The 15,688-nt window shown below is 38.0% G+C and overlaps 2 protein-coding genes across 2 annotated transcripts; both read right to left on the bottom strand.

Moving 5' to 3' along the window:
• Positions 1-540: 540 nt before the first annotated feature.
• LOC109170941 (putative late blight resistance protein homolog R1A-3) lies at positions 541-12,852 on the bottom strand. Its single transcript, XM_019320072.1, has 4 exons — positions 12,842-12,852; positions 974-1,959; positions 737-825; positions 541-625 (listed from the first exon to the last, which is right to left on the bottom strand). The coding sequence occupies exons 2-3, from the start codon at positions 1,832-1,834 to the stop codon at positions 772-774; spliced, it is 915 nt and encodes a 304-aa protein (XP_019175617.1). The 5' UTR covers positions 1,835-1,959; positions 12,842-12,852; the 3' UTR covers positions 541-625; positions 737-771.
• LOC109170971 (putative late blight resistance protein homolog R1B-17) lies at positions 1,882-3,745 on the bottom strand. The gene is made up of 3 exons (XM_019320106.1): positions 3,548-3,745; positions 1,998-3,388; positions 1,882-1,909 (listed from the first exon to the last, which is right to left on the bottom strand). The coding sequence occupies exons 1-3, from the start codon at positions 3,743-3,745 to the stop codon at positions 1,882-1,884; spliced, it is 1,617 nt and encodes a 538-aa protein (XP_019175651.1).
• Positions 12,853-15,688: the final 2,836 nt, after the last annotated feature.

Genomic DNA, 15,688 nt, shown 5'->3' on the forward strand with positions numbered 1-15,688 from the left:
GGGTTATAATTTAGCTTTAAGCCGCTAAATAGTTGTGAATTTTTCTGGAATGGTTTCCTAGAATCATATTAGTCCACTGCTAGAAGAGGATATGTTGAGTCACTGAGGGTGGATACTTTGCAAGATTGTTGAGTATATAGAAGCAATCTGTAGTTACTCTATGCAGTCAAAATTTGAAAATCAAATACACGAGCATATTATGCAAGAGGTAAATTGTATGCACATTCTGGGAAACAAGAACACCATAACTAGCAGCAAACTCACCTTTACTGGAATCCATACCACGACCAACTGTGTCTCTTGGATCTGCATCATCATGAGATAAAAAGGATGGTGTTATGAAGAAAATCGAATTGCTGCAAAGATGAAAACTAATGAACCATTATATTGTTTGGATAGAGTAAGTTCAGAACTAACATCTCAACCAAATACCAAATCATATTTAACACTAACACTTCAATGAATCGCACAATCCAATAATACAGTACTATCACTTCAGAACCATTGTTTTAATACAATAACAGTTCAACCAACGAACCAGCCAACATTATCGATGAACTCCAATAATCCAGGATGCATTTCTGGGAATGAAGCCAATGCATCATTGTAACTTGTATATGATTCCCTTCAAGAAACACAAACAGAAAAGCTAATTCTTTGCAAATACCCAAAATAAAATGTCTAAATGAGATGGTAGCTAGGTTTTGATGTTTCATTGGTAATTTGGTATGCATACCTTGGTTAAACCAGATTTCCTCAAACACAAAGTTATCAAATTGCGTACTCACCCCTTTTATCTGAGCTTTCATTGGTTGGCAGCTCAATCTAATAAAAAAAATAAAATTAAAAACCAGAACAATTAAGAAAAAAATAGGAGAGGAAGGAGGGATTAAAAAAAATGATTAATAGAACCAAAACACTCATAAACTATTTATCAAAATTCATAATTCATAAATGTGAATTAGAGAGAGACCTTAGTTACATCACGAACAACAAGTACTCCTTCATCTCCCAACTCTAGTTGCGCTAGTTGGATCTCCTTTGCCGAAGTCACAAGAGAAGAACAACAATTGCCTAACTCAATTAATCGCAATGTAGAAATCTGCTTAAAATCATTTGGAAGTTTTTCCAAGTCCCAACAATATTTTAGAATTAGATGCTCCAAAGCTGGGAAATGGTTTGCATTTGCATTCCAATGTTCGAGATCAGAGCGCTCAATAAGGAAGAACCTTAGTTGTAGAAACTCCCCATGCCTTGGTGTCCACTTTGGGCCACAAACAGCAAAATCTTTCAATTTGAGTAAATCAAGGTTGGGTAACATGCCAATAATGTCTATATCTTCCCATGAAAGATACGTATTACTAAGGGTCAATTGCTTGAGGTTTGATGGAAAACAATTTGGAAGATTAAACCGCTCTACCCTTCCTGTTTTAACCTTTAACTTCTCAAGTTGATGTAACTGAGCAAGGTTGTCAAGAGCATTAGGCAATACTTCACCTTCAATGTAGATCCCCAACTCCTTCAGGTTTGGAACTCTTGTAAAGTTTGTTGTTCTTGAGTCCCAGCCGGTAACTTTGAACCATGAAAGAGTTTGCAAGTTCTTTTGAACCAAGTTTGGGAGATAAGATGAAGATCCCTTGTCAAAGCGCACATGCCTTAACCATGGCAAATCCAAAACATCACATGGCAGTTGCAATTGATACTCTTTTGTCCAAGCGGAGAGAATGAGAGTTTGCAAACTTTGGAGCTTAAACAATTGAGAGTTACAAACAGAACCTATAGTTGTTAAAGCTAAATATCTTAAATGAACCAAATTCACAATCTCACTAGGCATGCCATGCCAATATTTTATTAATGATAAGTCCAATATTCTTAACAACTTCAATGATGATGAAGATATCGACCAATACTTTGCAAGATATAAATTTTTATCAAAGTAGAAAAGGGAACGGGTTTTATCTTCCGGGAAACCATATTGACGACTTACCCAGCGAAACCCTTCAATAAACTCATTATCATCAGGCCTACGAACCGTAATAATATCCTCCTCAATTGCTTTTTTCCAGCAAAAATGATGTACTACAACATGCAGCATACATGATTTGATTTTTCTATCCAAACTCCTCTTGTGAATTTGAATTAGCCTTCTATTGATAAGATCACACAAATATTCTATAGCTATCTCTTCTAAACTCTTGTTTGTCTCCGGGTTTACAAATCCTTCAGCTACCCATAACTTAATCAACGTTTTCACATGAATTTTGGTATCATGAGGAAAAACTCCGAAATAAAGAAAACAAGGTTTTAGGTGACCAGGCAAATAGTTGTAGCAAACTTCAATTATGTATGACAGTATCCCAGAACGATGCTCGCATGATGAAATGGTGAACAGAACATCCTCCCACTGCCTTGGTGAGTTGTTGAGTGTGGCCAGAAGTCCACCAATCCAAACAATTACTAGTGGCAATCCCTTACATTTCTCAACAATGCATCTCCCTATTTTCTCTAATTCAGGGGGTAGACTACTACATAATTTTCCATTACACGTTGCAGTTTTGCTTAATAATTTCCAGCTTTCTTCTGGATTCAGACCCCATGTTTCGAAAATCCACATACCTGAGCTACTAGCAAATTCAGCCACAACCATATTTAGAGTAGTTATCAGAACTCGGCTTCCATTTCTATCATCTGGAAAAGATGTACTCATCAATTCATCACATGCCTTTTTCGTCCAAAGGTCATCAATGACAATCAAATACCTTTGGCCCATCAGAAGTTTGCGAAGTCGCTCTGCTAGCTGCTCATCATTTTGTTTGGAGATTTCTTCATTGGTCAATGACACAATACAACTTAGAATACCAATGAGTACATTTCTCTTACTGCGTGCTAGACCTTCAATCGTCCATGCTTGAATGACAAAGTGAGACACAATAGATGGATCTCCGTACACTTTTTTGGCCAAAGTAGTCTTACCTGTCCCTCTCCTTCCCACAATTGAAAGGACTTGTAGTTGAGTGGACGAAGAAGTTTGAATGAGCATGCCTTTTATTTTCTCAACATCACCTTCCATTCCTGTCAATGTATTCTCTAAATCATAGTTGGAGGAGGAGACACCATCCCTGTCGTTCTCTAGCTGTAAACAAGGTGGTGTTGATGAAGAAGCATGATGAATTGAGGCTGTATGTCTGGTTTGCAGATCTCTGATGCGCACCTCAACACACTCAAAATCCTTCACTACTTGTTGCAAGCTCCGATAAAGATCTTCACAAGCTGCAGCCTCACCCTGCTGCTGGTTAGCCGCCAAGTAAACTTCACCCACTTTGGATTCGATTTCATCTTCTGCTTTCATTGCAACATCTCTGATTTCTTTAAACAGCCTTTTCACTGCCTGGCGATCGGGGTGGGAGGTAATTATGGACTTAAGTATGTGAAGATAGGCCGGCAGGACATGGAGCTTGTCCTTTAAGGTGGATAGGATGATTTCATATTTTGCTTCCATTGCAAAATGTATGATTTCTTCATCGAGATGTGCCACATCGAGATATGCCTCATCGAGATCGGGATCAAAGATATTTATGGGCCTAGGCTCGTCAAGATAGGTGTGCAGGAAATGGAGCTTGTCCTTTAAGGTGGATAGGATGATTTGAGCATCATCAGGAAGAATGAAACAAGGATTTTTATGAAGAAGAAGAAGCTGTAGTTGATCTACTATTCCTAGTAGACTGCTTACAACAACATAATCCATTGCTTTTTCTCTTCGATCTTCTTTTACTCAACTACTGATGGATCTATTGGAGAATATCCAATTGGCTATACTAGTATTTGGTTGGTCTATGGGAGAAGATCAGAAGAAGTATTTGGTTGGTGTTTTTGTTAGTTCAAACAATAATTAAAACAAGAGATAGATAATAAGGCCGGGTGGGTTCATTTCTCTAAGCATTGCATCATGAATATCAACAACCATAACCATTAAATTTATTTATTTTTTAATATTTGTTCGATTTTCAAAACTCAATTGGTGGTGGTGGACTATAAAATATATGCTCTTTGTTTTACTCTTTACATCTTAAGTAGAAATTATACTTGCGATGCACGGACATATGATATAATAGTAAATTTAACAATAGTGATAAAATAAAGACTATAATAGTATATGAATTACTTAATGAAAAACAAAGAAAATTGCAATTATATTACATATTATAGAAATTTCTTTGTATACGACAAACATAGTCGTACTTCCATATGGTACATTATCCCCACTTTCAGATGATAAAGTAATTTAATACATCATTACCATTTGATAGATTGCTAAAAGGTTGCAAGAATATAGAACTGTTCATAATTTTTGAACTATATATTCATAATTATGAACAATTTTAGAATCATGTCTACCTTGCAAGGTGGACACGGTTCCACAACATAATTTGCCTCGCACATATATTCAGGCCTAATATTTAAATTATATAATTTGTTAAGCCCAAATTTCTACCTCAGATAAAAAAACATTATTTCAAGCCCAATGAAGTCTACTATTCATGACCCAATAACCCAGTTGTATAACCCTTTCACAGTCGAGAACTTTCCTAACCCACTCGACCCTTCATCTTCTCTCTCGACACCCGGCAAGGAGACAATCGCTGATCTACTTTGTCCGAACACCTTCGTTCTACCCTCATTTCTTCGATCTAAGCTGATCAATTCTGTCCGAACACCTTGCTACTACCCTAATTTCTTCGATTTCTAATCTATTCTGTCCTCACACCTTGCTTCTACCATAATTTCGTCCACTAAAATTTTCATTTTGGGTTTATGGTAGCTTATATCACGATTTTGTATCATTAATCGTGATAATAATCACGTTACAAAGTCTAGATCAAAAATAGTAGATAGAGATTTCGACTTGGTCAAGCATGGATTTAGATTTACAATTTCAAATGGCACCCGTGTGCCAAGACTTTGTGGTCTAATGGCACCCGGGTTGGACTCCCATTTTATAAGATTATAGACATGTAATTATTAATAATGTTACTATATATGTTTTACTTGGCAAATTATTGTGTGGACCATGAATTTTATAAGGCATTTTTAATATATGATGTTGTAATTACTAGCCGTCCATAACCCGAACCCAATACAAAGTTTATAGAGGAAGGTTCAGGTGCGGCGGTGTCTTACGGTGCGGCGTCACCAATAGTTCAACAAATATATACCATCAACGTTAGGAAAATACACCACAAAAACACACACAAATTAGGTACGCATCACCAAAAACACACCATTAGGTGTGAGTAAAAACATCATACAGTTTTCGGAAATACACAATTGGGGGTGATGAGTTATATAGTGTATTTTTTTTTTGGGTCTGTTGTGTATTTTTTGGTGTTTTTTTGAATTTCATTGTGGTGTGTTTCTCTTACACTGTTAACACTGTTGATGTATTCTGAAATTCCGCAGCACTGCCGCATGGGAAGACCCCGCCGCATATGAACTTTCTTTTATATATATATATATATATATATATATATATATATATATATATATATATATATATATATTGTTGGTCCCGGTAAGGTCGAAAGAGAGTCTAGAGGGGAGGGGGGATTGAATAGACTATACTCCAATTTTAAAAATAATCATTTCGAATGATATGCACAGCGGAAAAGTGTGAACTTGTTTTAGAATATTCTTTGCACGGTTTCGTTATGAAAATCTTAGGGTTTGGTCAATATGAATGCAATGCCAGATAGATAGATAAACGAAAGTAATGAGAGAGTGAGAGAGAGATTTTTATAGTGGTTCGGCTATTAACAAAGCCTACTCCACTCTTCTTCCACAACTTGTGAAAGGGTTTGCAATATCACTCCTAGTATAAACTAAATAAGCTAGCTTCCTTGATCACTAAGCCGGACAGCTACTTGTGTAGGTTTTTCAACTCCTCGAGTTTACTCCGCCTCTATCAACGTCTTCTTCAGAGTTGAGGGTTGGAAAGAATTGATGTTGTTCTCCAACTCATGAAATCTTGACTTGATGATGCTTGAATCTTCGATTACAAAATGCAAGATTTCCTTGTGTTGTGAAAGCTTGTAGTCTAGATGATCCCTTAAAAAGAACCTTCACAACAACACACTGGTTTGAAAGCTTTTTGGATGACACTTGTTAACAAAGCTTTTGTAGATAGAAATTGAATGAAAAACCAGCACCTTCTTCAGTGGTGAAGAGGGGTATTTATAGGTGAGGAAAAATTCATCCGTTGGAGGGTAATGAAATTTCAAACCTATTAACTAGTGTGTAATAACCACTGGGCATGAAGCATTTAATACGGATGTACTGTGTAGCCATTGGTGGCAAAAGTTGCTTGTCCTTTTGTCCTTTTTCACTGACAAAGGTACTAATCATTTAATGCTTCTTGATTTTTGTGAATATCATTCCTAGGACTCCTTTTGTCTAGGATGATTGCCCAGCTGTGAGAGATAGACAAACATTCTTCTTATTTACATGTAGAAGTTGTATATTTAAGTCTGACTTAGACTTTTTGTCTCGGGAACGAAAGATTGTCCTTATCTTTCGTCTTTCCTTCTAGTCAAGTGATCTTTCTCATCATTTGACGTTTACACGAGAGTTAGACCCTTCCATGTTTCGGTGTAATTTGCTCTCTCGGCCTTCTCTTGATCTTCTCTTCTTCAGGTAGACCTAATTTACTAAACACAACTCAGATTCATGTATATGTGTTCCTCAACACGAATCACATGGTGAGTTGAAGCTTCTTTCGTCTAACACGAAAGATGCAGTATAACGAAAGTAAAAAGAGGGGTCTACAATCCTAGTGAGTGTGGTATCATCAAAATCTAAATACATCTGTTCCTAACAATTTCCCCCTTTTTAATGATGCCAAAACCTATACTCTTGATATAAGGCTGAAAATTATCCATTAAAGGATTTTTATTACAAAGCATCCCTATAGTTGAGTTTACAAGAGAAATCTAAGAAAGTTATTATTAAATAAACGACTTAACACAGACAGCAAAAAGAGAGATTTCATTCAAGTTTAATGTATTACAAAAAGAGATTGAAATAACTAGTTATTACATGTTCAAGATCTTATCTCTCTGTGCAGCTTCTTTCATTCGGGTTTCCTTTTTTTCTGCCTCCCGCTTTCCTGCCAAGGTCTGATAGTCGAGTTCATCATTGAAAAGTTTTTTGAAAGCTCTAATACCTTTGTCTCGAGCTTTTTCTGCATATTGATTAGTGAAGTTGTAATTAATGTAGTCGTTGTAAGCTTCGACTACATTTCTTCCTGGAACTATTCCATTGTTCCACCAAATAACAAGTTCAATGGAGTTCATTCCCTCGAGATAGCTCTTGCCTGATTTTTCATGAATTTTAAAGACAGCATTGTGTTTGGCATATGGATCAGCATCAATCTCAACAGTGCTAAGGTCTTTGATTTTCTCTTGGATTTCCTGAAAGTAGGCAAGATCTTGTTCTCTTCTTATTCTGACTTCTTCTTCAGCTAGCCGCTTCCTTTCGTTTTCTTCTCTTATTTCTTTGTTTCGGGCTCTCTGATATTCCTGCCTTGCTTGATTATCTTGTTTCTTCATGTGGACATGTATGTTACATCCTTCAAAGCGCTTTCCACCGCCTACAACATATTCTTCGTAGGGTATGAATTGTCCTTCTGCACTCAATGTCACATTTTTGTCTTGCATCCACTTTCTTCGAATTTGCTCTCTTGCTTTTTGACTGGATTGACGAGTGCTGTAACACCCCTAATTTTTAAAATGATTAAAAGCTTAAATAAATAGCGTAATCTACCATTAATCATCCCAAACAGAGAATAAACCAAACATAATTGTCGGGGTGCTATGCCACATCTAGGTTTGAGAACCTAGATGCACAGGCTAGACTAACTGAACAAGGAATAAACTATAATTAATATCCGTTACACAATTCAAGGCTCACAGGCCGTCTAACTACTACTAAGCTAAATCCACGGACCATCTAACGCGCTCCTTAGCAAAAGACCGCCACCTGAAAAATATATCGTAGCAACCGTTAGCGAATAATGCTGAGTAACCCACTCCCACGCGTTAAGTACAATAAATATAAACATAGGAAATCATTTTGAAACTGGAATACATATATAGTCTTAGGTAACATTAGCTTTCAAATCAAGATCAGGACTCAGAGTATAACCCTGGATCGACATCACGAATACTACTAACATGCGTCCTATATTTGCAAAGTATCATAAACAGGCAAGCACATATTTAACAATTAAAGGCAAGCAACAAGACTAAATAATCATCAATTAGCAAATAATCCTTAGAACACACAACTCATCTTCCAACCTTATACTAAGTTCCAACCTTTACTCCCCTCCATCCTTATTTCAGTTCCAACCTGTACCTCCTGGCCACCCTTATATCGCCTCCCTTATTCCTCCGGAGCAACTACATGCCCTACTCCGTAACCACCAACAAGTCCACCAACATGGTAGCATCGAAGTGTCATTCGCATGGTCCGTGCCTCTAGCACCAATACCAAGGGGTCAGCGCATATAGCCCTAACATGACATCGCGGCGCTTATACCCTGACCCAAGCATTTAGCCAGCAAGTCTAAGGGGTAGTCCGTGCCTTTAGCACGATAACTGAGCACTCGTTGTGCTTTCCGCCAACAATTATTTTCCACCAATCACAATCTCATCATCATCAGTCACATCAATCAACATTCAATCAACAATAATAATCAAGACATAATAACAATGATACGCACTACACATAAATTCCTAGAACGGTAACCAAAACATCGTACGAGACTCATAAACATCAAACGGGGTACAACGGGGCACGGGGAAACAACAAATGGGAGAAAACATCCCGCTGCTCACCCATTTTCCAGCGGGTGGGCAGTGGGTGGTGGACCACCCGCCGGCCACCCGCTGGCGGGCAGCCACTTTTCCAGCGGGTGCCCAGGCGGTAGGCCACTGCCTGCTAGAATTGGGCGCCACGGGCATACCCCCACTGGTACGAAGGTAGAAATCCCGGTCGGTGTTTGTTCGTGGAACTCAAAACCATGTCCAAACACACTTTAACACGTAATAACAAATTAACGAAGATTAAACCAAGAATCATCCAATTACATTCTAACACGATTCCTAAACATGTCACGACTCAACATCAATCACATAACAATTCAGGAGCATCTGGAACCTCAAGAACATCAAGAAATCTATATGCAAAGCCCTACAGACAAGTCTTAGGCTAGACTCAACGCCCGAGCATGCATAAACCCACCCAATAACACGAAGAACATCACAATACAAAATTCACGATATAAACCCTAGGGACAAGCTCTAGACATAATTAAATACAAGATTACACATATAATCAATCACAACATCAAGATCATCAAGATTATCAAATAAACACAACATAAAACCTAGGCAAAGCTCTATCAAGACTCAATCACAGAATTAAAATTACAATTACCAAAAGAGCCAATAATCAAGATATAGCAAGGAAAATAGGTTTTGTAAGACATGAGTTACCTCTTAGCCCTAATAGATTTCCCTTGGCTACTAAGGTTCTTCCCTAAGATTCTTCTCCCAATTGGTCTTCCTAAGCTTGCTGGTGGGGGATTTCCTTGGCTGGATTTCCTGAGAGTATTTTCGAGTAAGAATGATGTGAGGAAGGGTTCTATCTGCTTCCTAATATTCTATTTATATGTTTAAGGGAAACCTATTCAGAGTCAGAATAATAAGACCCACTTTCCTTATTTCCTACGGGCTTAAGGTTTCTAGTTCAGGCAAAGGTCCATGATCCATCGAGGACCGCATAGATTAATTAAGAGAATCATAATTGAATTAAATCCTTCTTAATTACTTTAATTAACGGAATTAGTTTAATAATTAATTCGGGTTTGAAGGCCGTAACACGGGTGTTACACCCTCCCTCTAACAAGAAGCTTCATCCCCGAAGCTTAGACGTGACGAGGTGTAACCTAACATCTTAGCCTAAGGTCTAGTCTATGTTAACTGGTGTGAATAGGCCGGGGTAGCGTTCCCTCATTGTGCTTTCGAGCTCCCATGTCGCTTCCCGGTCTTGTGATTGGACCAGAGGATTTTAACCATCTTCATAGTCTTCCGGCGGGTCTCCCTTGTCTTTGTGTCCAGGATTTTCACAGCCTTTCCTTGTAGGATAGGGCGTAATCCAAGCACACTATTTCGGGTTGTAGTACGTGAGTCGCGTCGTGCACATATTTCTTTAGTTGCGACACGTGAAATACGTTGTGTACCCGCTCTAGTTCGGCTGGCAACGCGAGGTGGTAAGCCAGGTTTCCGACTTTCTCTAAGATTTCGTAGGGGCCGATAAACCTAGGACTTAAATTCCCTTTCTTCCAGAATCTCATCACTCCCCGAGTGGGTGAAATCTTTAGCCAAAGCTTTTTTCCCTACAGAGAATTCAGCTTGTTTCCTCCCTAGGTCGGTGTAGGACTTCTGGCGGTCTTGTGCAGCCTTCATTTTCTCTTGTATGTTTTTGACCTTTGTTATGGTGTCTTGTAAATACTGGGGTCCCAGAGTCACCGGATTAACCATGTCTTCCCAACATATGGGAGTCCTACACTTTTGACCATACAGTGCCTCATAAGGTGCCATACGAATGCTTGCATGGTAGCTATTGTTGTAGGAAAATTCAATTAGATCTAGGTGTTCCTCCCATGATCCCTGGAAGTCTAACATGCAGGCTCTCAACATGTCTTTGAGGGTTTGGATCGTCCTCTCGGTTTGGCCATCGGTAGTGGGGTGGAAAGCGGTGCTCAACTTTAGTCTCGTCCCCATGGCCGTTTGCAGTGATTTCCAGAACTGTGAGAGAAATCTGGGGTCTCTATCAGAAACGATGTTTTGTGGGACTCCATGATATTTTACTACATGGTTTATATAAGTTTTGGCTAGTTGTGTCATTGTCCAAGTCTCTTTCATGGCAATAAATCGTGCCGTCTTGGTTAGTCGATCCACTATTACCCAGATTTTGCCATCTTGATATTCCACGATTCATTGGTGAGTTTGCATCTAGCACGCTTATAGATTCTTTCTAAGTATTTTTGTGAGCTATCGTTGAGATGCAATGCTAGTATAATTGAATCTTGAAGCTAGTATGATCTTGTTGAAAGCCTTATTCTTGGAATCTCAGTGTATTTGACTTGAGCTTATTATCCTTGAATCCATATTGTTAGGATCCATTGAGTTGTTGAGTCAAGATCTGATTGTTGTTGCTATGCCATTGGAATCCGTATTTGTTGAGTTATTCCTATGAGCTTATATTTGATGAGTATTCTTGAAAGTGTTTTACTCTTAGAGAGCTATTGTATTGACTATGCGTCCTTTTTGTACACTCGGATCAAGTTGCTATAGTATTGAGATTGTCCAGTATAGCATTCTTTCTTTGTTATTGAGCTATTGAGCAATTGAGCTATTGATTCTAGATCATCTCTCTTTTATACCTTTAGTTGGAATCCACTAGTATTGATATATTGTTTTGAGATTAAATCCTTATTGCATCTTCATTTGGAATCTGTTAGTATTGAGTTATTTCATTGAGACTATTCTATGTTGTGCTCTTCTTTTGGGATCCGATCTACAGTTTTGTTTCACGAGACTTTGTTGAATCTTGGAAAATCTTGACTTTGATAAGCAGAACTTGGGTTGTAACCCATAGTACTCTCGAGTTTCAAATTTAGAAATCTCTTACTTTCACCATTTGTGAAGTCGAAATTCCTTCAAATCAAGTGTACACCTATCCGGTGAATTCAAGTTTGTTTGTTAAGAAGTTGCTTTGTTCACCCTTGTTTTATCCTTGAAAAGTGAAAGTTGAAGAGTTAAAAGTTTAAAGTTATGTGAAAGTTGTTAATGTGATAAGTATAAGAGTTATGCTTATATCCTGTATGTGTGTTTTACCTATGTGATCCTTGCTTTTGAGAAAAGAAGTTAGAAGTAGTGAGATATTTTGTTGCGAAGAAGTAAGGTAGTAGCGTGGCAACTAGACGACCGAAGAGCTTGATGAAGAAGGTTGCTCCACGTGCAGCATCATCTACAAGACTTATGCAAACCCCAAAGGTTGAAGAGAATCTCCGTGCAATTGGAGACAAATATGAAGAAAAAGAAGCAACGAGAGCTTAAAGACGAAGGTTTAAAGGTTCTCAATCGTGAAGAAAAGACAAGTGTGAATGCTGATGCAACCAGAAGGAAACAAATTACGCAAAGTGGATGCTTTCGAGATCAATGGTGAAGGAACCTTCAAAGGTCAAACTTGAAGACTAAAGGTTAAAGCAAAGAGGAAGAGTTAAACCCAGGAAATAGAAGACTTGGAACTTAGGATTGGGTTACACAAATAGAAGGCGCAATACCATCTACCTTTAAGAAGATAAGAAGGAGATGAGCTAGGAGTTGTGAACTCCAAAGGTGTGAAAGTCTAAGACGATGGATGGTAACTTTGGGATATAAAAGATATAAATATAGTAAGAAGCATTGTCAGTAAGTTGTGAATCCCTATGAAGTGTGAAGAAGTTAAGGAAAGAACTAAGCAAAAAGGGACAAGTAAAAGAATGTAAATTTAAAGGAGGATAAGTTATGTGAGAACTTAAAGAAGAATGGTGGTAATGAGAATGAAACAAGAAGCAGTTGAACTTATGATAGAATGATTGGGTATTTGAAGGAATGAGATTGGCAGAAGTAAATCTAAACGATTAACACAATCGTTTAACTTTCTTGAAGAAGAATGAGACTTTGCATTGAACGACTTCTGAAAGGATGAACGTGGATAAGGCAAGGAAGAAAGTAACGTTAAGAGTTTCGTATAAAAGCGATGGTAAATATTAGTAAGAAGGGGAATAATCAAGTCGGAGTTTATCGAACTATAATAAGTTTTGGAAAAGACTTAGTAAAAGAAACTTATTATAAGTTGGCACTGATGACTAACGTAGACAAAGATTTAAAGTGTAGAGGGGTGTATGATTGTATTTCTCGTGTGGGGAACCCCTTGAGGTAGAAAAGGTGAACAAGGCTAGCAAGAGATAAGTAACAAGTTGATAAAAGTAACAAGGATAGTTAAGTAGTATCAAGAAGTTTTATAACGAAGTGCTTGGTAAAGGGATAAGTTATACCATGGAATTAGTAAGGAAGCAGTAAAGGAATACACCGAACCAGATTGAAAGAGAGTTGCTACTTTTGGTCTACAATAAAGAGAACTAAGAGCGAGTTGGATCACATTACGTGGTCAGGAGGGTTGATATATCCCTAAGATGAGTATCCATGTGTGGTATGAAAGAAGGGCTACGACATTATGTCTAGTATGATAATAGAAATCGAATGATGAACTTGAGAAGTGAAAGCGGTAATGAAGGTTGATTTTGTTTGCTATCAATAGTTAAAGGATTATGTAAACGATGAGGAAGTGATGACGTCAAATGAAAGGATCGAGGTAGTTGGAGTTTATCAACTACGATCAGAGTGAACATAGTAGTGTTATGAGAATTAGATCTCATTACGTGTAAGGTCCTTGAGGGGTGAGAACAGTAAATAGTATGTAAGGAAGTATATACTAGTTCAAGCAAGAGAGGTTGAGATCGGTTTTAGTTTGAACTTTGTGGGTGTCTGACCCTAGTAAAGACGAGAAAGATGCTACTAAATAAGAAAGAAAAGTGTTTGTGAAACACTCTCAGTTTTCATGAGAGAAAACGTAGAAGTTCAAGTGTGGAGACCAAAGAAGTGGTAATAACGATAAGAATAAGAGAAGTAACAAAGAAACTTTGAGTTAGTGAATTCTAGCAGTTAAATTAAGTTTAGCACCTTAGTTGCTTCGGTGCTTGTTTGGAACTCAGAGATTCCGTTTCTTCTTAGTATTCCAAGAGAAACTTCTAAACCAATTCTTGAGATTCTTACCATCTTTTCGAAAGCTTCCGTTTTGAGAAAATTGATCCGTCCTTCTAAGTTTCGGGACAAAAATTCTTTTAAGGGGGATAGAGTGTAACAACCCAAAATTTAATTTCATAAATCCAATTTTAAGAAATTTCGAAATAGCCATTTTTCACTCCGTAAAAATTTTTGCGATGAAATTGGTGTTGAATAAATTATTTTGAGCCACTTTTAAGTAAATTCAACATCAGGATTTATTTTAAATTTAAAATCCTAAATTTTCGGGTACTTCGCGTACCAAGTTTTTAACTGAGAAACCAATCTGAGTGAGACCGGGAGAAAACTGAACCAAGTGTTTGTTTGGAAATCTTTTTGGAAAAATACATTTTGACCCCAATTTATTCAAAAATAATCTATCTAGCCCTTGGTTCATGATACAAGGTGGACCACAAAGTTTTGTCTGATACTTTAGAGATCAAGCTAAAATTACCCTTTTGCCCCCAACCAATCATTGGCCACCTACCTAGGGTTTTGAACCCATATAAATAGAACATATTCTCCTTGTTTCTCCTGATCCATTCCATTTGCCTCTTCACTCCAAGCCTTAGAAGAAATCACAGTAAGTGTTCTGCCATTGATTCCTCCATCCATTTCATTTTCATTTCACAGACTTTGTTCATTCTTTACCTCCCATCTTTGAGTTGCCTTAAGCTTAGTAGGCATGTATGTTTGTTTGAGGAAGATAGGTGGGGGAACGTAGTAATCTCTGAAGGGGAAAGGAGAAGGGATCCACACAAGAAGAAGAAGCTACAAGATGTATAACCCCATGGACTCCCTCTTTAAAATTTGGCTCTGTGAAGCCTTTTTGTTGAGTAGAAATGAGTAGAATCTATGAGATTTTGTCGTGTTTATGCTTAGAAGTGATCTAGTATTTGTTTGTGAGTTGTTGAGATTGTTTTGGACATGTTTGGACTGAATTTGCAGATGAAAAACCTTCTGGTGCACAACATAGTGTGCACCAGATCAGACTCACGGCCCTAGCTGCGGCCCATCAGGAGGGCCGCCGGCTAGAGCCGTGGTGGCACATGACTAGGGCACGGCCCAAGAGGAGGGCCGCCGCCTAGTCCCGGTGAAGTAACGGGGTACAAGGGCCGGACCATGAGGAGTCCCGCCCCAGGTCCCTGACTTTGATTCTGAGAAGAATCTGTGCAGTGGTCGGGCCCTTGTGGCTTAGCTACGTGTCATTTCGGGCCGAGTGTTATGGGCCCTTGTCGCTCGGCTCTTCGGGACCGTCTCGACGCACGTTTTGGCTTTGATTTCGTTGAATTTGGATTAAAAATGAGTATGTTATGAAGAAATTGGTGAAGATTTGCTACACAGAGTATATATTTGCCAGCTACTGTGTATGATGAAATATTTGGCTATGTGATCTGATGATGTTTTTATTGAGTAAAGAGGCATTATCATTTGAGAATGTGATTTATTATGATAGCATGATTAAATTGTGATATTTGATCAATGAGAAATGAAGCATATTTTGTTGATAGAATTTGCTATGTTGCAAACCGAGCATGACACTATATTCTTATGTATTTCATTATATTTCATTCATGGTTTTAGAAGCATGTTATAGAGCATTTTGACATTTCACATGTGTCATATTTCAAAAATGCATAAGGGGCCAACGTGAGCCCAAGAATATTTCCAAAAACCATGAGCATGTGGTATATTATCATTCTTTGATGCATTGAGTAGTAGTAAAGTTGTTGCATGCA

Source organism: Ipomoea nil, unplaced genomic scaffold (assembly GCF_001879475.1).
Source record: "Ipomoea nil cultivar Tokyo-kokei standard unplaced genomic scaffold, Asagao_1.1 scaffold3384, whole genome shotgun sequence".
NCBI classification, from domain to species: Eukaryota; Viridiplantae; Streptophyta; class Magnoliopsida; order Solanales; family Convolvulaceae; genus Ipomoea; species Ipomoea nil.

Bases quoted from the DNA above. Each gene is read 5' to 3' on its own strand.
- LOC109170941 (XM_019320072.1), bottom strand. From the start codon at position 1,834: ATGCCTAGTGAGATTGTGAATTTGGTTCATTTAAGATATTTAGCTTTA. The intron at 826-973 runs GTCTCTCTCTAA...TTTTTTTATTAG, and splicing joins TTGTTCGTGATGTAACTAAG to ATTGAGCTGCCAACCAATGA.
- LOC109170971 (XM_019320106.1), bottom strand. From the start codon at position 3,745: ATGGATTATGTTGTTGTAAGCAGTCTACTAGGAATAGTAGATCAACTA. The intron at 3,389-3,547 runs GCATATCTCGAT...CCCGATCGCCAG, and splicing joins TTGATCCCGATCTCGATGAG to GCAGTGAAAAGGCTGTTTAA. The intron at 1,910-1,997 runs GTTTCGCTGGGT...TATCTTGCAAAG, and splicing joins GATAATGAGTTTATTGAAGG to TATTGGTCGATATCTTCATC.